Source organism: Balaenoptera physalus (genome assembly GCF_965194825.1).
Source record: "Balaenoptera physalus genome assembly, chromosome: 16".
NCBI lineage: Eukaryota > Metazoa > Chordata > Mammalia > Artiodactyla > Balaenopteridae > Balaenoptera > Balaenoptera physalus.
Genome location: NC_138898.1, coordinates 66,437,397 through 66,462,409, shown reverse-complemented (window position 1 = coordinate 66,462,409; position 25,013 = coordinate 66,437,397). Strand labels below are relative to the sequence as shown.

Sequence of the window (25,013 nt, the reverse complement as noted above, 5' to 3'; positions counted from 1 at the left end):
GTAGTGTTACTCTGAAGGGCCACTGGGACAGTGAAAAGCTCCACTGTAGTGACCAGATGCTTTATGTTAAAAATGCTGTCACCTGGCTAGCTAGATCCAAGTTGATATTCCATTTTCCTAGTTTAATTTTTATCAAAATGGACCAATTTATTGCACATATATTATACTTTACTGGTTGAAAAGCAGTGAATTTCATTGGAAATATTTCAGAACGAGCCCCATGAATTTCGACATAGATAATGAAGGACACGAAAACTCATTCTACTTAATAAAATTAGAAATTAGTTATTTTTACCTTTTAGCATTGTTATGAATGTATCTTTTGAAAATAAGTGAGTTGTTTTAAAGAATACACTCCTAAAATAGATATTTGGAGTTTGTTCACAAATTATTCAACAGTTCAAGGTACCTAGCATTTTCAGTTACTTTCTTGAGCTCTTCAATAAAAATTTTACTACTGATTCTTGTGGGTGGCAAGATGAATAAAAACCAGAGAAAAAAATAAATGAAATCAAAGTCATTTGGAGTTTTACTTTGCATTTTGGATTGAACACCAGAAGAGGAATGAAGCCAGCCCAAATTTCTTTATTTGCATATCTTTATACATTTTTTTTCCTTAGTGTCAAAAAGTAAGTTTAGTACAAAATCCTTATGGAACTGAACCACACATTTCACTCTCAAGTCCTGATATAATTTTGTACCAAGAAGTCTTTTCCTAATCTTGACTTTTTTTAGGGGAAACTTGTCATTGGACATAATATGCTCTTGGATGTCATGCACACAGTTCATCAGTTCTACTGCCCTCTGCCCTCGGTAAGTGACTTGTCAGCCTGTATTAAAAATTCATGAGTCTTTATTACTGAGAAAGTGTTCTCTGCTGGGTGCCATTTCCTTGTCTGCAGCATGCTCCCAGAGGGACAGTCTCCTGCGCTTGGTTGTACATTTTTGAAGAGATGTACCTACAAGCCATTTTAAGGGATCTTTGGTCATCTGCCATTGCCGAAGCACGGTTAAACATTTGTTTCATCGTGGCGCCAGTGGTTTGCTCAGTTAGTGCTAGGCGGGGGTTTCCTGGGCCGCAGGTGTGGTCTTCTAGTTTGGTATTGCTAACATGAGACATAGCAGGGCTGTTGAAGGTGGGGTGGTGCTAGAGGTCATCTAGACTGGATCCAGTTGTGCAAAAGTCTTGGTTACCTCTTTTGAGGCTGCTTCCCTTAGGTTCTCTGTTGACCTCGGTGTTTTGTTTTTTTGTTTTTTTTTTTTCACTCTTGGAGCCAAGCCATCTCAGTGCACCGAAGCATGAGCTTTGGGAAAAGAGCTTCTCTTCTATCTCCTCCTCTTCTGCTCCTTGACTGCCCGTGGCCTCGTCTCGTTTGCCCCTCGTCACTCTGTCCTCTCCTCTCCTGTATTTTCTCTCCATATTTTCTGTCCTTTAGTCATCTCACCCACTTCCAGGACTTCAGCTGAAGGCACCCACATCTTCTTCTCCAGCTGGGATCTCTCCTCAGATCTAGGTCGTAATTCATGCTGGACCCCACATGTCTCTACCTGGATAGCCTTCAGGATGAGAGGTGTTTAAAATTCACATGTCGCAAACAAGATGTGTAACTTAACACAACCTTTCTTTCCTTTAGTCTCCAATCCAGTTTTTTCTCCTGATTCCTTTACTATAAATGATGCCCAGTCACCAATACTGTTTTTAACATCGGTTTTGACTCTTCCTCTGTCCCCCAGATTTGGCCAGTTACAAAATCCTGGCAATTTTGTCTCCAGGCTGTCTCTCACATCTGGATTATTTTCATTTCAAGTAGCAAGTAGCCTTATTTCTCATCTGGAGTTAGCAAACTCCAGGCAGGATTCTCTGTCTCGCTTTAACCTTCAGCCCATCCTTTAAACCAGAGGTTGGCAAACTTTTTCTATAAAGGGTCAGATAGTAAAATATTTGGGGCTTTCCAGGCTGGACAGTCTTTGTCAGGACTCTCAACAGTGCCACTGTAGCCTGAAAACTGCCATAGAATGCAGTGCGTAAACAAATGGGCGTGCCTTTGTCCCAGTAAAATTTTATTTAAAAAATAGATGATGGGCCAGATTTGGCCTGCAGGCCATGGTTTTCTAACCTCTGCTTTAAACTACCACCAGATTAATCTTTTATGACTTCTGGATTGGATGATACCTACTTTAGAGTTCAGTGCCTTTTATACATCTGCAAAGCCTCAGTTACTTCACATTTCTTACGAGACATCGTTCCATCGGCATCTTGATTACTTTTCTTTGGAAAAGTCCAACACAGCACAGCTCTGAATACAGCGGGTCTGTTGCTTCCCTTGTCCTATTTCTGCAACCTTCAGATTGTCCCTGCTTTTCATAACAACTGTATCGCCCTCCGGGACTCAAAGGCATCATAGTTGTGAGCCTCAAAACAAACATGATGGGTGTGAATTTGCATTGTGTACATCTAAAGAGCTAATGTTAATTGCAGATCATTCACTCCTTATTGGCCGAATAGTAGCAGTCTCTCTCACGACTTTTTGACCTTTAAAGCAGTGAAGGTATCTGTAAGGAAAGAGGAAAGTATTTAATACTGTGTTTATAGGTGTTTTGAACACCAAACAGAGCTTGGCATGTAAGAGGCATTAAATATTGATTTAACAAATGCGTATCTTCCGACTGTGTCAGTTTTATAATCTCCTGATGTATGGCTCTGTTCACATCACTAACCCTGCTCAAAATTCTGAATTAATCCCACATTCTTTGTTTTTCTATACAGTTGATTCTTTTTAGCCTGGCATATCAAGCTTTCTGTGATCTGGCCCAGCCTTCTTGTGTAATCTAGTCACTCGTTACCATCCTCATTCCCAGCAAGACTGGCTCATTTTTACCCCCTGGAAAGTGTCTTTGTATGTCTTTGGTTTGGGTGTATAATTTCCTCCAACTTGAATTTTCTCTAGCTTTTTTCAGTGTTTGCTATATACGGCTTTACCTGTCTTACCAAGGTCCAGCTTACGCCACTTCCGTGAAGTTTTCCCTGCCTGCTGCCTTGCCCAAGAAGTGATCTTTCCTTTCTCTGAACTCCCACAGAAGTTCACAGAAACTTCTTTTTGTTTGTGTACCTCTTTTGTTGCATAAATTTTGTCTTTACAACTTATGCCCCTTTTCCTTCTAGGTGCTTCGCTCCTTGGACAAGGAATATAACCTTTTTTTTTTTTTAATTTTATTTTTCTTACTTTTTGGCTGCGTTGGGTCTTTGTTGCTGCGCGTGGGCTTTCTCTAGTTGCGGCGAGCGGGGGCTACTCTTCATTGCGGTGCACGGGATTCTCATTGTGGTGGCTTCTCTTGTTGCACAGCATGGGCTCTAGGCGTGTGGGCTTCAGTAGTTGTGGCACTCGGGCTCAGTAGTTATGGATCGCGGGCTCTAAAGCGCAGGCTCAGTAGTTGTGGCACATGGACTTAGTTGCTCTGTGGCATGTGGGATCTTCCCGGACCAGCGATTGAACCCATGTCCCCTGCATTGGCAGGCGGATTCTTAACCACTGCGCCACCAGGGAAGTCCCGGACAAGGAATATAACTTTTTTATTGTCTGTGTCTAAATGCCTAGCATAGCACTTAGCGTGTAAGCACTTAATAAATGTTATCTTGAATGTAACTAGTTTTGAATCAAATTCTACTAGAAAGAGCATATGATTTGTTGCAAAGTAGGAGGTGGGTTAGGATAAGCAGTTTCATCCCTTGTTTTATTACTCAGGTGACCTGAGTATGTTATTTAACTTCTTTGTGTTCTGTCATTGTTGGAAGGAGGAAATGGTTTTCTTCCATCGACCTTTAGAAGAAGCGATGACAGTAGAGAGCAAGACCTATTTAAAATGGTAGAACTTTTACATATGCTGTTGTCAAGTGTTGCATTTAAAAGTATACTAAAGAATCCATATTTTGGAACAGCCTTTTAGGGGAGAATCTCCTTTTAAAAGTCTTCTTGGTATTTCATTCAGCATGACCTTTTAGAAGGCACTGGTTTAGAGCTCTGCTATATGCTGGCCCTGGAAGTTGCCATAATTCTAATTATTTTTTGCTTGTGAGGCTTTATAATGGTATTGAGAGGTTACAGTCTTTATTGCATTTTTGTTTGACTTAGCATTGAAACCACTTATTCGTGTATTGTTCATTAATTTAATGATAGCCATTGAAAAGCTGGTAAATATTTCACGCTAGCTAAATACAGTCTATTTACAGGCTTGAAAAGCTAATGGGAAATGGCAGTTGCCTATGAAGCATGAATAACACTGAAGAGAAGTATAGTTACAAAGGGTCAGGAGTATGACTACGCAGTACAGTGTGGCAATTATGTATGTAAATGAGTTAATTCAAAATGAGAGCAATCTCATTCCAGCTCCAGACTTCCTGAGCAAATAAACTTGGGAAATGAATTGTCTAATTTAGGCACTTGCTATTGGTGCCACTTAAGCAATTTTCTGAGTAGTTAAACAAGAATCATGTGTATTGGAAAGTCTGTGTTTTAGTGGCCATTTTAACCAGTATTTCAATGGTGTTTCCATTAAAAGTGTAACCTAATTTACAATATGTCTATTTCCTGCATGAACCACTTTATTTAAAAAATATTTTGAATGAAGTATAGTTGATTTACAATGTTGTGTTAATTTCTGCTATACAGCAAAGTGACTTGGTTATACATATGTATATATATTCCTTTTCATATTCTTTTCCATTATGGGTTATCACAGGATATTGTGAACCATTTTATTTAAATAACTCTACTAGTCTCACTATTATGATGAGTTGTGTCATAGAGCTATTACTGACAGTTTTCTACATATAATAGAAACCTTTTTCCCCCTCCTATTTCAGCCATAAAAATGTTCATATTTGTCTATTTTGGTTATGCAGAAGTTTAATATCAGGTCATATGATTCCCACTCAGTGAGGAAATTGACAAGATTTTTAGAAAGTAATTATTAACAAGATATGGGCCTGACAGTTTAGCCTAAAGGGCCTGTTTGAGGTATCACGGTTTGAGAAGAGACCTATGGGACTTTAAATATTTATGTTTTAAATATTGTGAGTGTATGAGTAAAATCATAACAGGTCATCCTCTTGTTTTTTAGGACTTAAATGAGTTTAAGGAGATGACAACATGTGTCTTCCCCAGGTAAGCTTTCTTTGAGGATTTGTCTTTCATTTATTTTTTTTTATTATTATTATTTTTTAATAAATTTATTTATTTTATTTATTTATTTTTGGCTGTGTTGGGTCTTTGTTGCCGCACGCAGACATTCTCTAGTTGTGGCGAGTGGGGGCTACTCTTCATTGCAGTGCGTGGGCTTCTCATTGCAGTGGCTTCTCTTGTTGTGGAGCATGGGCTCTAGGCACGCGGGCTTCAGTAGTTGTGGCTCGTGGGCTCTAGAGCACAGGCTCAGTAGTTGTGGTGCACGGGCTTAGTTACTCCGCGACATGTGGGATCTTCCCGGACCAGGGCTCGAACTGTGTCCCCTGCATTGGCAGGCGGATTCTTAACCACTGCACCACCAGGGAAGCCCCTGTCTTTCATTTAAAACAGTCATCAGGGCATCCATAATACAAACAGGTATTCAGTAATTTATTAAAACCATTAGGTCATGATGACAGTCCCATTCACATAAGCTGGGAAATGGCTTAACAGCTCTACCTTTGTGATGGTTTGCTTTTACAATTGATGATTGGTTTTGTTGTTAAAAATTAAAAATCAGAAACGATCTGAGGGTGAAAATGGACAGCAGCTGCTTTTTTCTCATCCCACCTCCCGTTATCTGAGGAACTGGTGAGGTCTTCTTGAGTTGGCTCTTGTCTTTCTTGTATATCGGGTGAACCTTGTCACAGTGAAGTGTCCAGTCGAGGGTATTCAGTTGAATATTGGAGACAGTTGAATATATAGTTGGACAGAGTTGAATATGTCCAGTTGAGAGTATTCTGTAGTCGGTCAAGAACTGTCTGCCTAGAGAGTTTCTTTTTCTCAGCTTTAAGTCAGTGCCTTAACCTGATAATGTTCACGGTTAGTACTGTGTGTTCTGATAGGTCCACGTCAGCCACATGGAGCCCGCAGAGCAAGGGTCTGCGTCTGAGGACCTGTCTGAAGAGGGCTGGTGGACAGTTGCTCTTTCAGCCAGGCTATTTCTGTCCTGTTATCTGCAGTGCTCACATTTATGTGAGAAGAAACAGTTTTCATATTAGTGTCTCTCTCTCTTTTTTTTTTTTTTTAGTATTCCAGTGTCTGAAGCAGAATAGTAAGAAATAACAACAATAGTATGAAACTGCCAAATGCAAATCTTGACCCTCCAAGAAATTATATCCTACAAATCTGGGTAGTGGTAGGAGATGGTAACAGCTTGAGAGTGTTAGACCTGCAACAGTATTTGATCCATGTAAAAACATATGAGGATATTTAACTTACCCTTGAGGTCAGTGTAGCCCATGCCCTCTCAGCAAATCTAGAACTTGTGCTCTGGGTGTGGACTTTCCCACAGTCTCTTGATGAAGTCCCTGGATGAGGGGACTGAGTCCTCATCTAATGTAGCAGAGATGCCAGCACTAGGTTGGAATGGCTGATGTGCTTAATTCCTCTGTCCACTTTTAAGACTTTCATTTGGGTAAAATACATTTTGAACATTGCTATACATTTTGTTTACCTTATTAAAAATTCTTTTGCTTTTAGACTCTTGGATACAAAATTGATGGCCAGCACACAACCTTTTAAGGTATTTTTAAAATCTGAACTATCAAGCTATAGTTTGAAATTTTCTGAATTACTACGAAGAGCTTTGGAATTCTGGTCTATTGAAATGTCATTTTCAAACCCCACCCCACCCCCAAAAAAAAGAAAAGAAAGAAAGGAACAAAAGAGGAAAAAGGAAATTGGAAAAAGACTAGAAATAAATATATCAAAATGTGAATAGCAGTTAGTTGTCTTTGGGTGGTAGAATTGTGGGGTTTATTTTCTCCTTTATTCTTTCTGAATGTAAATTTTTAATATTATATGATGTATTTTTGAATACGTTACACATGCATACACTCCTTCATTTCTTTTCCTTATTTTACATATTTTAGATATATATTTTAATCAAGAGAATTCAGATAAAAGTATAATCATTTGCTACTTTCTGAAGTGACTTTATATGGCTGAGTGAAATGAATGCCAGAACAGTATAGCTTTCTGGCCAAAGTTCTGTAGATATTTAACACATCTGTAAAAACCTTTCATACGGCTGTACTTTCCATATGGTGGAAATTAAACTTGCCGTTTCTCTTTCACATTGAAAAAAACGACTCCTGTGTTTCTTTAAAGAACACAAGGGGGCAGTACAAGATGTTTTTTGTTGTTGTTGTTGTTTTTCCTGACACTCAGTGAATCTCTTTAATGTATGTTGCGCTGAGATGATGAAGGCTCATCACTCTCTGCTTACTGGCTTGCAGGATATCATTAACAACACATCCCTTGCGGAATTGGAAAAGCGGTTAAAAGAGACACCTTTCAACCCTCCTAAAGTTGGTAAGAATATAAAATGATCCTGAAAAGCCCTAAACTCTTGGTGATAATTATGGATGTCTATCGTAGAAGAAAGGTGGAACTGTTCTAGAAACTACGTACATTGTACATTTGTAGATTTTGGCTAAATTAACTTGCTCATGCCCTGGGTTGAATTACTGTTTTCTGGGTAAAGGTGGTCTTCTAATCCTACATCTATTTTACGTGAGTAGGACTGGGTAGCCTGTTCACTGAGAAGTTTAGCAATGGAAGCTTCAGGGCTTTTTATTTCCTAATGCTTGGAATTCTCCCTGATCTCGATGTGTCTTTCTTTTTTATGGTGCTTTGTTTCAGAGGAGACAAACTTGGTGATTAATTGCAAGGGCTAGAGTGAAAATATGCCTTCTGTCTCAGGAAAGCCCAAGAACTGGGTTTACAGATGAGGAAGGAGGGGCCCCAGCCCTTCCTCCTTCAGAGGTGGCTTAGGCACCCAACAGCAGCAGTGAGGAAAACCAAAAAGGGAGGAATGTTTCTTGGGGGCAGAGATGTTTTGCCACGTCTGGCCATGGCCCCTACCCAGGTATTTGGTGAACCTTCCAGGTGTTACTTCCTTGGTTCCTCTTAGCCTAGTTGTGCTGCTTGATACCGTAACTCACATTCCCTTAGCTGCAGCCTGCAAACTTCCCAAGACCTTGATAACAGGACTGATGGTTCAGAAATTGACAATGGAAGGTACTAAAGCAGCCAAGGCTACAGTTATTTGCTTCCCTTTCTGGAATGGTCCAAAAAAGGAATTAAGAAAAGGGTGGGGGGGGTTGGTGGAGGGGAGAAAGCCTAGACCTTTTCTCTAACTATATAATGGAAATAATTGATTTTGGAAATATGTGTTTCAGCTGGTGGCAGGGTAGAGGCTATGACTTAGTTGGCTGTCATGTTAAAAGACTTTTTTTTAAGCTTAAAGTCTAATATTTGATACTTACTGAGGTTAAAGAATTCTTGCTTAAAGAGCACTGTATTGACGTAAAAACAACTATAGCCTTTTCATTATTAATTTCCACTCATGCTTTTGATTCTGTTGTAACCTTTTTGATATTCATTTCCAGAATGGTTCTAGGAAATAATTATCTATGAGTTATAGTTTTATCCTATTATTTCCGTATAATATTCTGGTAGAGAGTTTACTCTAAAGCAGCTTTCTCTTCTTAGACCTGATTCTCTCAGCATCTGTGTATATCAGTGTGACCAAAGAGTCATGTTATAAAATGGTCTCTCCTATGAAGTGGCCCCACGTTCCAAGGGCAGCATTACAGCAAGTTCTGATCTATTTTTGGACTTAGAGTTGTGCTTTCATCTTTAGATCTGTAAGCTTGGAGACATAGTAAAGGATAGTATTGAATTGAGCTGCCAATCTTGATTGGGGTCTTTTGCTTTTGGGGAGGGTTACCTGGGGTATTGACAGATAACAATTACAGAGCGTTTACCGTGTACCAAGCACGGTGTAAGAGCTTTACTTATATTAGCTCATTTGATCCTCACAAAAGCCTAATGAGGGAGCTTTGATTATCATCTCCGTTCTACCAAAATGGAGGCCCAGAGGGGGAGTGATCTGCCCAAGATCACATAGCAAATAAGTAGTGGAGCAAAGATTCAAACTCAGACAGTGGGACGCCAGAGGCCATGCTGTTAGTCATTACTCTGAAATACCTGTTGCGTCCCAATCAGAAGAGGAATCATTGTCACAGAGCGAGTTATGCATGATTGTAAATAGCACCCACCTGTGTGCAGTTGCGAGGCCTGTGGCTGAGTCTTTGATAATGTAACCGAGGCATTTCTCTAGTCTAGAGCAAAGCCCTTGTTTTCAGTGACTCTGTTATCTCAAGGTCTTGTGTGGAGAGAATTTAGAAATAGATAGCTTTCTTTCTGCCTATTTAGGATGTTTCTGCAGCACAGACTAATGCCATTTGGATTTGGCAGGGCAGTGCACTTACCGGTCTTCATGATTTGTGATGATCTTGGGAAAACTGTTTTTTTTTTTTTTTTCTTTTTTTCCTCTTTAGAAAGTGCAGAAGGTTTTCCAAGTTATGACACAGCTTCTGAACAGCTCCACGAGGCAGGCTATGATGCTTATATCACAGGACTGTGTTTCATCTCCATGGCAAACTACCTAGGTACTCACTGTACATGTTTCTGTTAGACACACCGTGGTCCAGAGTGGATCTTCCCTGTCTGCCCTTTCCCTGGGATCCACTCACCCAGTGAGAAGTGAGAGGGTTTTGAGGTTGGAGTGGGAGGAGGGGGAGGATGTTAGGGCGGGGGATGGAGAGTACACGGGGAGAACCATCACCGCTTACCTGTGGTGTACTTGGCCTGGATAAGTACCTTTTACCCTTGCTGAACCATACCATTGATTTAAAGATATTTTTCAGGCTTTGTCTACTTGACTGTATATAATATTCTGCTTTTTTTCATTAGGTTCTTTTCTTAGTCCTCCAAAGATTCATGTGTCTGCCAGATCAAAGCTCATCGAACCTTTTTATAACAAGTAAGTAATCAGGGTCCCAGTCCCCCAGCATTCTCTCACTGTGGAAGAGCCCAGTATCTGGGGTGTCTATTAAGGGTGATTGGGAGGTCTAGGGCATTTTTAGATAAGATATTTTTCATCTCTGGTGACTCAGATGTTTTTTGAAAAATAGAAATTGACCTTTTCAAAAATAATTTATTAAATATATTGGCTAAAAAAAAAGAAAGAAAACATTATCGAAGGTAGCACATCTCTTCCAAGACAAAGAACTGGTGGTTTTGGAATTGAAATGACTCACAAGGGAGACTGTGTGTATGTGTCTGTGTACACAGTCAGACCTAACTTACCCCTAACAAGCTTTCTGTGTGAGATTATTATTTATGCTTGCATTATTATCTGATTAAATAATGTTCTTTCTAAGATGATGTTGGTTACACAGATGGCTTTTAAGATAATCTATGGAGAAGTTTTGATTATCATTGCATCCCGAGCCCTCATCTAAATGGATCCAATGAAGTAAAAGCTTGCTCGGATACCTTCATTGTTGGAGGAAGTCATTGTGATTCGGGGAAACGTCTAAGTTCAGAGCATTTCCAAAGAATCTCAGATAGTTATTTCAAAGTGCGGTTTGTGCTTTCTTGGCACAGTTGAGGCTAAAGTTATGGATGTGATCCTCAAGCCGGCCACAGTTTGGCTCCGTGCCAGAGCCCTAAAGCTTCGTCTTTACCCCAGCTCTCTTCATAGGGTTGGTTCTAGGAGATTGAGGGCAAGCCAGACAGAACAGGGCAGCCCACATCGATCACTACCACTGAGAGAAAGAACTGTTTCAGTGTTGGGTTGGTTACATCATTTCCTTACATTATATGCAGCACTTTACATTTCCATCAGTGCTGTACCGAGTAAGAATGCTGTCTCCTTCAGAGTCTGTATAAATACCAGTATCACAGTGCTTGTTTGTAGGTGACATGCTGCAGAGACAGATGTTAATTCCAACCATCTGGATTCCTATAGGCTTGGAATTTGTGTAGTCTGAGTTAGTGAATTTTATCATACTGTGGCTTCTTATTTTTTTAATCTTCGTTTTTCTTTTCTGTGGAAGTTCAGAGGTAAATGTGTTTGACTTTTCAAAACATCTTTCAAAGAGGACTGGGTAACAATGTAGTGTATATTGAAAATTAAGTTGAATTTTTCTGCATGGGAAATTAGTTCTGCTAACAGTTGAGTTCTAGCTGTCTATCCAGCTCAAAATAGGTTTTTCTTAGCTCTTAATTCTAATTTTGGGGGTAGTGTTTATCTTTGTAAATCTTAGGAAAGACAGTTATGTCATTGACTATGGAATCTGCAGGTGACACTAAATATTGTTTGGATCGTGGCCTTTCCTTGCATTTTTATGTTTTTTTTTTTTTAATGTTTATTTTATTTTTGGCTGCGTCGGGTCTTCGCTGTGGCATGCCGGATCTTTCGTTGTGGCGCGTGGGCTCTTCGTTGCGGTGCAGGGGCTCCTATCTAGTTGTGGCATGGGCTCCAGAGCACGTGGGCTCTGTAGCTGTGGCACGCGGGCTCTGTAGTTGTGGCTCACATGCTCAGTAGTTGCAGCACGCGGGCTTAGTTGCCCCGTGGCATGTGGGATCTTAGTTCCCTGACCAGGGATCGAACCCGCGTCCCCTGCATTGGAAGGCGGATTCTTAACCACTGGACCAACCAGGGAAGTCCTGCATTTTTGTGTTTTTGATGTTAAGTTCGTTGTTTAACAATATTTTCCAACTGGGAGATGTTTACTCATGTTTAAATATTTAAAACAACAATCCTGCTTCTCCATTAAAACCAGCTTCTAATAAAATCAAGTGATGGATACAAACTGGGTTAGATAGGGGCTGTCTCTAGTTTTATCAGTCATCTGTGTGACAAAAATGAAGAGCAGTCAAAATAGGCTTTGATTTAAAAGTTTAAATAAGACTTTATATATTTCTAGATCAATTTATTATTGCTAATTATGTGCAAGGATATTACTCAGAAGAACTGGGCAGTAAACACATAACTTCACTTTAAATTGGGACTTGTGTCTATTCAGATTATTTTTTGCTGAAACCTAGATGCATATCAAAAATAGTTGAGGATTGAGGAATCCTCCTGTGATATTGCCCTGAAAATTCTTGGCCACTTTGATTTTTTTTGCTCTATTTTTCCCCATCTGTAAAGGAAGAATCTTCATCTTCGAAGGGAAAAAAAAATTCCAGCAGGATTTGAAGTGCAAAATAAGGACTGTTTTTATTCTATGTTGGAATAGCTTGGTCAAGTACAGCTATCCATTCTTTTTTTTTTTTTTAACATCTTTATTGGAGTATAATTGCTTTACAGTGTTGTGTTAGTTTCTGCTGTATAACAAAGTGAATCAGCTATACGCATACATATATCCCTATATCCCCTCCCTCTTGCATCTCCCTCCCATCCTCCCTATCCCACCCTTCTAGGTGGTCACAAAGCACCGAGCTGAACTCCCTGTGCTATGCAGCTGCTTCCCACTAGCTATCTATTTTACATTTGGTAGTGTATATATGTCCATGCCATTCTCTCACTTCGTCCCATCTTACCCTTCCCACTCTCCGTGTCCTCAAGTCCATTCTCTACGTCTGCGTCTTTATTCCTGTCCTGCCCCTAGGTTCTTCAGAACCGTTTTTTTTAGATTCCATATATCTGTGTTAGCATATGGTATTTGTTTTTCTCTTTCTGACTTACTTCACTCTGTATGACAGACTCTAGGTCCATCCACCTCACTACAAATAACTCAGTTTCATTTCGTTTTATGGCTGAGTAATATTCCATTGTATATATGTGCCACATCTTCTTTATCCATTCATCTGTCGATGGACATTTAGGTTGCTTCCATGTCCTGGCTATTGTAAATAATGCTGCAATGAACATTGTGGTACATGACTCTTTTTGAATTATGGTTTTCTCTGGGTATATGCCCATTAGTGGGATTGCTGGGTCATATGGTAGTTCTATTTTTAGTTTTTTAAGGAACCTCCATACTGTTCTCCATAGTCAGCCATCCATTCTTAACCCATTTAGAAAGTGGGAAAAGCAGTTGCTTCTTTTGACATCTCTTTTTGTGTTAATATTGACCTCATTCTTACTTAAATGCAGGTTTCAATTATGACATTAAACCTTGATTTTATTACTTTTCTTCAAGATTGCCCTTGTAGAAAAACATCCATCAATTGCCATCAATGTTATCTCAAGTGGTTGGTTTTAGAAAAATCTGTAAATTTTTCTGAGGGTTTATTTGTTTTGGCACCAGCCTTTCCTCAATGTCAGCTTAACCAAACATGCATAGCCCTAATACAAATTTGGATGGACATGAGACAGTTACACATGCAAATAATATTTTGTTCTGCTCTCACCAGATTTATGTTTAAAAAGTAGACCTTGAGGGGAGATAAACTCCACCTATTTCTTCATTATTCTAAATTAGCATCTGACTGTGTTAGGTGTGCTTTTTGGGGAAGCTTTACTGAGTCAACTATTGAGAAGATCCCGAGACAGTTGGTGCTTGAGCAGAATGCAGACTGAGTGCAGTACAGAGTGCTTTCTGAGCCCTGTTTGTCCAGGAGGATCTCCCAGCAGGACTTCACATGGTACCATTTGTCTCTTTCACGGCCTTGGCACCTCCCATATTTCTCCCTTCCTTTTTGGACTCAGAATGAAAGTCCCAAGATTGCTGAGCGACGGAAATCAGGGTGAGACCACTGCTGATGATGGGCTGTGTGCACTTTGCTCTTCCTTTATGTCATGGGCTCTCTGCTCAGGAAGTGGTTTACCTTCTTTTATGACCTTGGTCAGTTTTCATCAATGCATGGAAAACCAGACTTAGAGAAGAGCCTTTGGTGAAATCTTTTTAGTCCAGAAGGAGCTAAAAATACTCTCTGCTTTTACTTTTTATTGCACCACAGAAAGCACAAAATCAGGCTTTTGCCTTAACGTTTTATTAACAGCCATCTGTTTCTGCAAGACACCTTGAACTCTTTTGTAGATAACCTTTTCTGAAGGGTTTTGGGGGAAGGTTATTTTCTATTTACCTCAGTTCTTAGAAGGAGGAAGGAAATGAGCACGTATCTTATTTTGGCTAATTTCTAGTAGTGGAGTTAAAAAGGAAGAACTGCCTGCACTTTACTGTACAGGATGGCTGCCTGGTGCTTGACACAAGTGTTTTGAATTTGAACAGGAGTCCTGAAGAAATCTGGGTCTTCCTGGGATGACATGGCCATATGTTCTATCTAAGCTGTAGGTGAGGAAACAAGCCGTAAGACAATTTGTTTCTTCCTCTGTAAAAACAGGGGTGGAACTATTCCCTTCCCATGGAAATTATAAAGGTCGCATGAGATGCAAAAGGATTTTTGATAGTTCCTAGAACTTAGTAGGTGGCTAGCATATATTATTTTCCTTTCTTGAAATACAAGAGAATTTAACACACTGGGAGATTCAAAACAATAGATGTGGTAGCAGAATGTATTTTATGTTTTTAGTTTCATGATAGAGAAGAAAATGTGTTACCATGCAGATATAAAACTGGAGCAAATGTGAAGTGTCCACTTTTCCTGTACTCACCTTTTAGTGTTTGCTTATGAAAAATCAGATGATGATGAAGTATGTCAGATTGGTACATAATGGGAGCAAGATTGCTTTGATATGGAGCATTTTAAAGAGTTTTGTTATTCAAATGACAGCAATTTATGGAAGGTTGTATAGGTATATAAAACAGTGATAAGTGTAGAGTGGGAGGAATCATTGTGGCACCTGAAATAAAGCACACCGATACTTTCTCCCTTTTCCTCTGTGGAAAACAATCATGTTCCAGCAGCAGGTTTTTTTTCTTACAATCCGCATGTGCTTCGTATTTAACATCAGAGAGATTTTAAACTGAAGGACTGTAGGAAAACAGAATACTTAAGATCTGCGCTGAACCTCCTTTCTTTCACTGGTACTGGACAGACTCATGCTTATTTGCCTCATTTACCAGCAGCTGCCCTTCGCCAGGCGACCCACGTGTCCGGAAGTGTAGACCCTGCTTGTCTCCCACGAGAGTGGTGCCTGACCCCCTGCAGGGAGGCCCTCACCTCACCTTCTCGTGTCCTGCCTGCCCCTCCTCATACAGAGGAGCAGAAGGTACTGGAGCCACAGAGGGCAAAAGGCTATATAATCTGTCCTGGTTCCCAGCAGTTGCCGTTGGGTTTTAGCATCCTGGGTGATGGAGCAAATGTGTCTTTACTGAGATCCTGTTCAGCCTGGTTATCAATAAAGTCTATTGTTTTAAGTGTTACAGTAATTCCCCCCATGAGACTTCCAATTTCCCAACATAAGCAAGAGTTACAACACAGTTTGTGCTGTTGGGAAGCCTAGCTGTGAGTGTCACAGTGCACCACATAATTGGTTTCTATTTGCATTTCACATGTTAAAATCATTTGATTAATTTCTACAGTAGAACTGCTTCACTTCAGGGTATCATGTAGTAGAGAGCAGTTGTGGTCTCTGGGGTCAGGTACCTGGATTTGAATCCCAGCCCCACTCCTTAGACCTGGGCCCCCTTGGGCAAGTTACCCTCCCCGTGCCTCAGCTTCCTCATCTGGAGTTGAGAACATTGGTACCCATTTGATAGGTTTGCTGTCAGGGTGACATGGGAGAATGTATGTAAAATGCACAGTGCCTGGCATGTCGTGGGCCTCAGTCAGCTTGTCACTGCTGTGGGGACGTTTATACTTTGAAGACCTGCTTCTTTGACCAAGTGCTGGGAGCTTTTTGTTTTTATAGAAAATACCATATAATCGTGCCTTTAGTACTGTACACCCCCTATAAGTAGGGCTTTGTATTCAATTATGAGCCTTGATCAGAAAAGGGAGGGAGGGGAGGAAAAAGCATGCTTGTAACTAAATGGTGCTCAGGGAGAAGATTTGCATGCGCATCTTTTTTGCTTGTTATTTTCCCCCCGAGGCATATGGTCATATCCCAGTCTTTGTGCTGGGTAGCATTTTCAGTTGTAGATTTTTACTGGGAGAGGAAAGTAAAGAAATAACATTTGTAAGTGACCCTTTGAAAGCTCTTTCTTTTTTATTTTTTTAAACAGCTTTATTGGGATATAAATTCACATACCATACAATTCACCCATTTAAAGTGTACAATTCAGTGGTTTTGGGTACATGACATTATGCATTTTCTAAAATTATGGTAAAATACATGTAACATACAATTTGCCATTTTAACCATTTTTAAGTGTACAATTCAGTGGCATTAATTACATGCACAGTGCTGTGCAACCATCACCACTATCTATTTCCAGAACTTTTTCCTCACCCCAAACAAACTCCATAACCGTCAGGCAATAACTCCCCATTCCCCGTTCCCCTAAGCCCTAGGTAAACCTCTCATCTACTTTTCTGTCTCTATAAATTTGTCCCTTTGTGAGCTGTTTCTTTTTGAGCAACTCATTGCTTCGGTGAGATCTTAATCTATTAAAACGATTGCTATTTTGCAAACACCTGGAGGATTTTTCTTTTCTATTTGCGTTGCTGTTTTGGGGAGCGGTGCCACACCCTCCGTAAGGTTTGCTCACAGGCAAGGCAGCAGGGGCCTCAGTGGGGGCCACCTGGGTTCTCATTACGTCGCCTTCTGAAGCCGGGTCTGCTTCTGTGAAGTGGGGGTAGTAAACATCCACCTTGGGGGGCCGCCCCGAGGCTGCAGAGCCCCGTCGGTCAGGCTGCTGGCATAGGACATGGCGTGGAGCGGTTGTGCTGAGTGCAGCTGTGACCGTCACCACAGTGAACTTCCAAGAAGATAACGTGAATCTCGTTTTTCCCGGTACTGGGGACAGTGGTAGATAAACAGAGCGGGCTGTATGGACTTACCTCAGATCCTTGGGTGAGAGTCTCTCTGTGTTGACAGGAGGAAAGAGGCAGAAGTGTGTGGTGCCAGTAAAATCTTTTTTTATAGAGAACAGTGACCTAGAAGTCCTCTTAAGAAAGCACTTCATAACTGTTTTCGTATCTTGCTTAAAAAGGTCTTGCAGCGAGGCTGGGTTGTGAATGAGAAGAGAGTACGTCTCTGTGTGTTGGTCGCACTCGTGTGCGCTGAGCCTCAGGGTGCTGGTGAGGCTGTGTGACTGGGGAGCAGCAGAGTGAAGCGGACACCTCCTGCATTCGTCTGCCACCAGGAGCATTTGTGTTGAGCACGTCCTTTTCCCCCGGAGCCCCCAGTCATGCCAGAGCGAGGAGGTCAGGGGAGGCAGAATGGAGGCAAATAATAGCAGTGCTGATTATGGGACCCTTCCTTTCCGATGGGCTGGCCTTCCCAAGAACTCGGTATTAGCTGTCCTTTAATTTTATGTTAATGGTGCTTGAATACAGGAGCAATGTCCTCTGTCCCCTCGGTTCTACCAAAAATGGGTCTCCAACCAGGGATAGGGAACATAGCTCATCACTCGTCCTAAACCAGTTAGAACTGTTGTGGATGCTGCTTCTTTTTTTAAAAAAAATATATATTATCCCATTGCTTCTATCTAACTGCCTATCTATCTATCTATCTATTTACTATTTTTGGCTGTGTTGGGTCTTCATTGCTGCACGCGGGCTTTCTCAAGTTGCGGTGAGCGGTGCCTACTCTTCGTTTCAGTGCGCCGGCTTCTGATTGCGGCGGCTTCTCTTGTTGTGGAACACTGGCTCTAGGCATGTGGGCTTCAGTAGTTGTGGCACGTGGGCTCAGTAGTTGTGGCTCGCGGGCTCTAGAGTGCATGCTCAGTAGTTGTGGCTCATGGGCTTAGTTGCTCCGCAGCATGTGGGATCTTCCTGGACCAGGGCTCGGACCCGTGTCCCCTGCATTGGCAGGCGGATTCTTAACCACTGCGCCACCAGGGAAGTCCCTGGACGCTGCTTCTTAATTATTAAGAGTCTAGGGAGTAAGCCTTTTAATAGAAGCGGAGTCCATTCTCAACCTCTTCCAAATTGTGCAAATTTTGGAGTCAGGCGCCATGAAGAGTAAAAATCACACTATTACGAACGCTTAGAGTAGCCTCCCAGATTCTGGAAGACTTGAAGCCAATTGCTCCCTAGTTTACCGAATGTATTTTTCCCTGGTACACAGGATGTATTTTATCCTCCCATCCCTTAACCAAAGCCCTTTATTTTGCCCCAACTCATGTTCATTTTACTTTGGGTTTCCCAAATTACTAGGATGGAAAGAATCTCCAAGGATTGGCTTGGTTTGATTGCCCTGAAAGTTAGTACACTGATTTTCATAAAGGTGAAAGACAGGGCAAGTCTAGGGCACATTATAATATCCTGAAGCCTTTAATGTGGGGCTTTTCAATACTGGGAACTTAGTGCATGTTTCCAAACTAGTTGTTGACTTCTCCATGGAAGGGGGTGCTTGCCTCAAGCTGATTTTACCTTATCTAATTTCTGCCTTGCAATCTTGTTTGCCAAAAGATTTATCAGGCAAGCTGCTACCCTGGCTTTGTCAAAAGGCTACTTTTTAGAGAAACCTTAAAGGGCACCCACTCCACATACCTCTACTTGGCATGCCAGCCCTGTGGGCCCCCAGGGGCTGTCCACATGTGGGCCCGTTCTAGCCTTGTATTTGCTCTGGTTGCTTTAAAGTACATGTCCCTCTGGCTTAATAACTTGTTTATCATAACGATAAACAAGCAATTTGTTGAGGTTAAAAAAATCAATCCCTGGATATTTGTTTAAACAGCTTGCCTCCTCCATAGCAGGATATCATATTAGTTTCCTATGATTCCTATAACAAATCATTGCAAGCTTGGTAGGTGCCTTAAAACAACAGAATTTATTCTTTCACAGTTCTGGAGGCCAGAAGTTTGAAATCAAGATATAGGTACAGCTGTGCGCCTTCCAGAGGCTCTGTCTCTCTAGCATCTGGTGACTGCTGGCCCTCCTTGGCTTGCGGCCGCATCACTCCAATCTCTGCCTCCATTGTCCCATTGCCTCCCCCTCTTTGTGTGTCCTGTCTCCCTCTACCTTTCTCTTATAAGAACAATTGTGATGGCGTTTAGGGTCCACTTCGATAGTTCAGGGTATGTCCTCATCTTAAGGTCCTTAACCTAATTTCTAGTTATATCTGCTAAGATCCTTTGTCCAAGTGAGGCAGTGTTCACAGGTTCTGGGAATTAGAATGTGGATATATCATTTTGGAGGCCCACTGAATAGACATGTTGGTAGTGAAGTCAGCATTCTTAGGTATTCCTTGCCTTGCTTTGGCCCTGGCTATGAACAAGTAGGTAATAGTTATTTCCAAGACTATTTAACAGTTAATTTATATGATTCAAGGGTTAGCAGTGAGGGACTTCCCTGCTGGCGCAGTGGATAAGACTCCACGCTCCCAATGCTGGCGGCCTGGGTTCGATCTCTGGTCAGGGAACTAGATCCCACATGCATGCCACAACTAAGAGTTGACATGCCGCAACTAAGGAGGCAGGGAGCTGCAACAAAGGAGCCTGACTGCCGCAACCAAGACCTGGTGCAACCAAATAAATGAATAAATAAATATTTTTTAAAAAAGGGTTAGCTGTACTCTAAGAAATTTAGACTAGCTACCAAATATCTTCTCCAATGAACATCTTCCATGGTTCAGAGGATTTCACCCGCATTGACTGTAATTTCTGACAGCAGCCCTGAGGGGGTAGGTAATAGTGTCCCCATTTGAGAGCTGAGGCCATCTGCTGAGGGCCCCAGAAACCGCAGAGTCAGGGATAACCCAGGTTTGTCCGCAGCTGGGAATGGATTCTTCCTCCACAGCAGCAGTCTCTAAAAGACACAGTTCTACAGTTAGTGGCACATTTTCTTAAGAGATAACGCTAGTATCTTTGAAAGATTTCTTTCTCTCTGTGTTTGGCTTGAGCAGTGATTCTAAAAGACGTTGACTTTGACCCTTGGATTATGGGGGACTGGTTTCCTCTGACATTTTACAATCTGCTGTTTTATAGGCCCTGCAGACGTTGCCTTTGTACAAGGTTTAGTTTAACACTTTTATTTGATGTAATTTGATATGGTTCATTTGATGGAGACTGTTTATATGAGCTGCTGGTTTTCTTTCTTTCTTTCTTCTTTCCTTTCTTTCCCCCCTCCTTGTTGCTTGCGTTATTTCTCTGCTTGAGAATGGACATGAGTTGGCTTCGGGACAAATGTCGGGTAATGCTGTATTTGTCAAAACATAAAGTGGCTAGATGGAAATTGCACGCGCCCCACCCCCTGCGTGAAATGGAAATACCTGGTGCCCCAGTAACGCTCCTGTAGCCAGCGGTTGCCCTCTTATTTTACACGAGGGCTTTAGTGAGCAAAACAAATGAGCTTATTCTGTGAGAGATGTCTGCATGCTTCCTACCCTGGATGATAAAATTAGTTTTTTATAGCGCATAAATATGTATAATGATGAGCCCTTGCATACAAGGTTCTTATGAAGTGCTTTTACTGCTGTGCCCTGAAGGAAATACCAAGACCATTTGCAAGTACAGTAGAGCTGGCCGTCGTTAAAGGTTTCAATTTTCCTTTGGAAGGCTTGGGACTTGGGGTGAGGTACAAATTAATTCACTGCTCAAATTGTGTTGAGATTAGATTTTACTCGACATTTCTGTATTCCAGTCTTTAATGGTATAAGAGGAGTGCAGTTTTACTTGGAAATGTCTTTTTTTTTGAGGTAAAGCTTTTTAGGAAGAGAAGTGTAGTCTTGATGAAAGCAGATGAGCAAATGCAAATTTTTACTCATTTATTGAAATACTGAGTCTCTAGATGGAAGAATGAGAAGCTTGGAGGCTGGAGGATTTTCCTTTTGCTCGGGCAAGACACCAGAATAAACACTGTTCTCCTTTAGGAAGACATGCCGTAACATCAGACGTCCTTCTAGATCATTCAGGCCTGTGTGTATGTGTACAAATCTGACCTGCATAAAATAAGCATTCAGACACCTCAGTGTCTCGCTCAGCCCTGAGATGTGCTGATGCACTGGCTTTCCTGATGGTGATCATGGTGTGTGGGGGCAGGTGTGACTGGAAGGCCCGATGCCCAGGTAGCCCAGATAGCAGCTCTTTCTGCACTGCAAACATGGGAAGGTTGTCCTTTTGACCTGCGGCTGTATGGCTCTCTTCTCTGCTCGGTCATCCTGGTTGCCTTCCTCAGTCTACCCAAAGCTCTTCTCAGACAGCAACATCATTTCTTGTATCTGGACTCTGCCCCATCACACAAAGCTATAATTTAATCAGATCTTAAAGCATTACCAAAAACCCCCATGGACAGCAGCCTCACTGTTTCACATGGAGGCTTTGGAAGTAGCTCAGGTTAAAGCCCGATGGGAGTGAGTACCCAGCAGAGAGAAGGCAGGAGCCTTTAGTGTAGGGCTTGTAGTGGGAAGCTTTGGGTCTGAGTCTGTCTCTGCTCCCATGATGGCCAAGGGTGAGCCACTGGACTTGGGAAAACCTGCTTCCTCATTCCTTGTATGACAGGACTGATGCCTGCCTGTCCTCCAGACTCCAGAGGATCAAACGAGGCTGAATGTGCCATAATAAATACTGTTATTTTAGTCAGGGACTTTGTCCTTTAAAAAAGTAATATATATTTTTCCTGACTGAAACACAAATTACCCACTCGTAATTCCACCAGCCAAAAAGAAAAAAAAAAAAAAAAAAAAGCTGTCATTTTAGTGTATTTCCTACTAGTGTGTTTTCTATCTCTATTTCATTTATTTATTGAGTTGTACTATTTATATAATTTTGTAACTTAAAAAAATACAGTAAAGGATTTTACAAAAGACAGTAAAACTAGTGGTTAGCAGCATCATGTCACTGGCCTTCAGTGGTTTGTCAGGTGGATATATCATTGTCCACTTATAACCTAACCTTTGTGTTGGGCCTTTTGTCAGATGCACGTCCACTGCACTGCACTGGGCATTACTGGTTTTTCTGCCAATTGCTTCTTAAAGTGGCCCTCAGTGCACCTCACTGATTCACTGTCTTTCTCTGCCATCAGTTAACAGCATTGGAAAGCATGCTGCTGCAGGAGCAAAATTAAGTATTTTGTTTCATTTCTGAATAGAATTATTGGCTTTACATATAGACTCGGTCATGCAGAATTTTAACAAGCTGTAAAGATCTTTTCGATTCCCCGAGGATTGAGCCTATGTGCAAAGTATTCCTGATTGACCTTCAGGACTTCCTGTGTGCATTTTTTTTTTTAATTTTATTTATTTACTTATTTATTTATTTATGGCTGTGTTGGGTCTTCATTTCTGTGCGAGGGCTTTCTCTAGTTGTGGCAAGTGGGGGCCACTCTTCATTGCGGTGCGCGGGCCTCTCACTATCGCGGCCTCTCTTGTTGCGGAGCACAGGCTCCAGACGCGCAGGCTCAGCAATTGTGGCTCACGGGCCTAGTCGCTCCGCGGCATGTGGGATCTTCCCAGACCAGGGCTCGAACCCGTGTCCCCTGTATTGGCAGGCAGATTCTCAACCACTGCACCACCAGGGAAGCCCATGCATTTTTTTTTGCAAAGGATATATCCAGCCATTTCTTTTCCATAGCACTTTATTTATTTATTTATGCCCCACGGCATGCAAGATCTTAGTTCCCCAGATCGAATCTGCACCCCCCTGCAGTGGAAGCACGGAGTCTTAACCACTGGACCGCCAGGGAAGTACCCCTGTGTGCATTTTTGAATATCACCTTTGCCCTTTTTGCTTCCTTGAGCACAGCTGCATAAAATGGGTTAATACTGGCACTGTTTTGCAATCCTTTTTTATTCACTGGACAACTAGGGAATGGTTCAGATAAGCCATAGTCCAAGGCAAGCTATTGTGTCATCAAAGAATAACGTTTGATCTTAGTGTACTTCTTTTGAGCTGCTCATTGTGTTTTGTGGTTGCCAGAATCTGGCTCTGAAACTTGTTGGTAAGGTCGGAGAATTTTGATAAGGTTGGAGACATCTGATTCTTTGTATATATGTAAGTGTTCCTCCTTCCAATGTTGGCCAGCCTTGGGTGCTGCTTTAGTGGTTAAAGTTTGTGATGCTGGAGGTGCCTTTCCACAGAAAGGGTTGGACTTTTGCCAGTGAGTTGCCAAGAGAGTAGTTTAAGTTATCTTTTTTTTTACTTTCTTCTTAAAAATGAGAAAAACAGCTGTCAGCAATAATTTTCCCCAATTTATCTCTTGCAGAGAACCTAGTTGCATGCCACAGTTCAGCTCCTGGTTTCCGGGAGTGGTGGAAGCCTTATGTTATTGCTTCCTGGATTTCGAGGTAGTCCTTGGTGTTTGTTGTAATCGTTTTGTGTTTTTCTAAGCCAAAATGATTTACTGTAAACAAATCATTAAGACTAATACTTTTTTGGACAAGTTGACACAAGTCATTATTATCCAGCTGACCAGCGAATCATCACGAATGGCAATTAACACAGCCTTGAACATACTCTTTTTCTGTGAACCCAGTGATTTTCAGTTCCCAGATTCTGAGTCAGTAGGGCTTAGGTGGGGCCTAGGAATTTACATTTCTGTCCAGATGCCGATCTGGGGACTAGGGAAGCACATTTTGATAAGTGCTCAAGGTTCTAGGCTCCTGAGGAGCTTTATGTCTGAAATGAAATTCTTCTGTGACTACGGGCCTTCTTACACAGTCTAGGTCACAGTGTCATATCGCCCTGGTCAGAAAAGAATGTTAGCAGATGGCTTTTCATGAGTGCCATGCAGCATATGGGCAGCAGAGGTGGGTAGCTGTTTGGGACATAAAGCCATTGTACACAGCCTATTCTGTGTAGCCTATTAAAGAGGCTGAGCTGAATTCACCCAGCCTGCTGAGTGAATGACCCCGAGTGTGCTGTGTTCTACCCTTGGATCTTTCTAGACATGTTTGAAAGCCGAGATAAACAGCATTACCAGTATTATCATAGAACATTAAAAAACTGACAAATGCCAAAAAGAGTAAAATTTGTGTTACAACATCTAGAATGTGAACTTGAGTCATGTAGTTTACCAGGATAGAATCCTGGTATAAAATTGGCCCTTGTATCAAATGGGGATTTTAATTTTAGTCTTTGACAGAGTTCGTGTCAGTCCTTTGGAGAATAAGTGCTAAAATAATGTTTCACCAGGAAACTTGCAGGAACGTGGCAAGGGCCCCACACAGCCTTGAGTGTCTTTACCAAATTACAGCCGTCTTGAATCATCACTGAAATAGAAATAACGTTTCATGCAAGCCTTGGTCCGAATGTGTTTTTGATATCTGCAGATGAAAGGCCTCTTGAAAGAGACTGTTTTTCAATACAATCACAGGGAAGGAACACCCTTTCATGTGTTTATCAGCATTTCTGCTTGCCTAGTGCATTTCCTCATATGTTAAAATGAAAACTGTCCAGTCAGATGATCTACATGTGAGGTATTTTATCAAATCACTCTAGGGAGTCAGTGTAGGCCTTTTGACAGCCAGTTTGTATGAGGCATGCATGCAATGAAATGTTTTAATTTTCCCTCAGAAGGGCAGGGGTGCTACCAGAGCAGTGGCTTGCAAACCGTCTGACCTAAGGGGGCAGGGAGGCCCTGACGAGTTTACTTTGGTTCTGTTCCACAGACGCTCAGCTACAGTTTTAGAATTGGTTTCCCAATTGTATGGGGTGCAGTCTGCCAAGTCACACACAGAATTGGTTTTCGTGTTCTTCCAGGGTTTGGGACGATTCACTTCTCAATAAAGCCCAGGCATGAAGGTGGAGGCATAGGGAATGAGTGAGAAGGGCTAGTAATATAATTCATCTGAAATTTGAAAGGGGTTTCTATTTAGTTAAAGTATTGAGTAAGCATACAAGGTAGTGTAGGATTAACTAACTTAAAAAAATCTTTTTGAGTGTTTTCACTGAGAATAAATTTTTACTTAGTTTAAGCAGAAATGATACTTAAAATCCAGATGAAATATTAGAGAACAAATAGCCAGTATAATACTTGACA

The 25,013-nt window shown here is 41.5% G+C and overlaps 1 protein-coding gene across 5 annotated transcripts in view; it reads left to right on the top strand.

The window, feature by feature from the left end:
* Positions 1–25,013, top strand: part of PARN (poly(A)-specific ribonuclease) — a 159,947-nt gene that overhangs the window by 26,595 nt on the left and 108,339 nt on the right. For 4 of the 5 annotated variants that reach the window (XM_082429669.1, XM_082429667.1, XM_082429666.1 and 1 more), the window contains exons 13-18: positions 736–813; positions 5,119–5,162; positions 6,702–6,744; positions 7,460–7,535; positions 9,569–9,679; positions 9,984–10,053. In XM_082429669.1, the coding sequence (XP_082285795.1) occupies positions 736–813; positions 5,119–5,162; positions 6,702–6,744; positions 7,460–7,535; positions 9,569–9,679; positions 9,984–10,053 (422 nt within the window). The remainder of the gene's footprint in view (positions 1–735; positions 814–5,118; positions 5,163–6,701; positions 6,745–7,459; positions 7,536–9,568; positions 9,680–9,983; positions 10,054–25,013) is intronic. The other variant, XM_082429668.1, reaches the window with a different exon arrangement.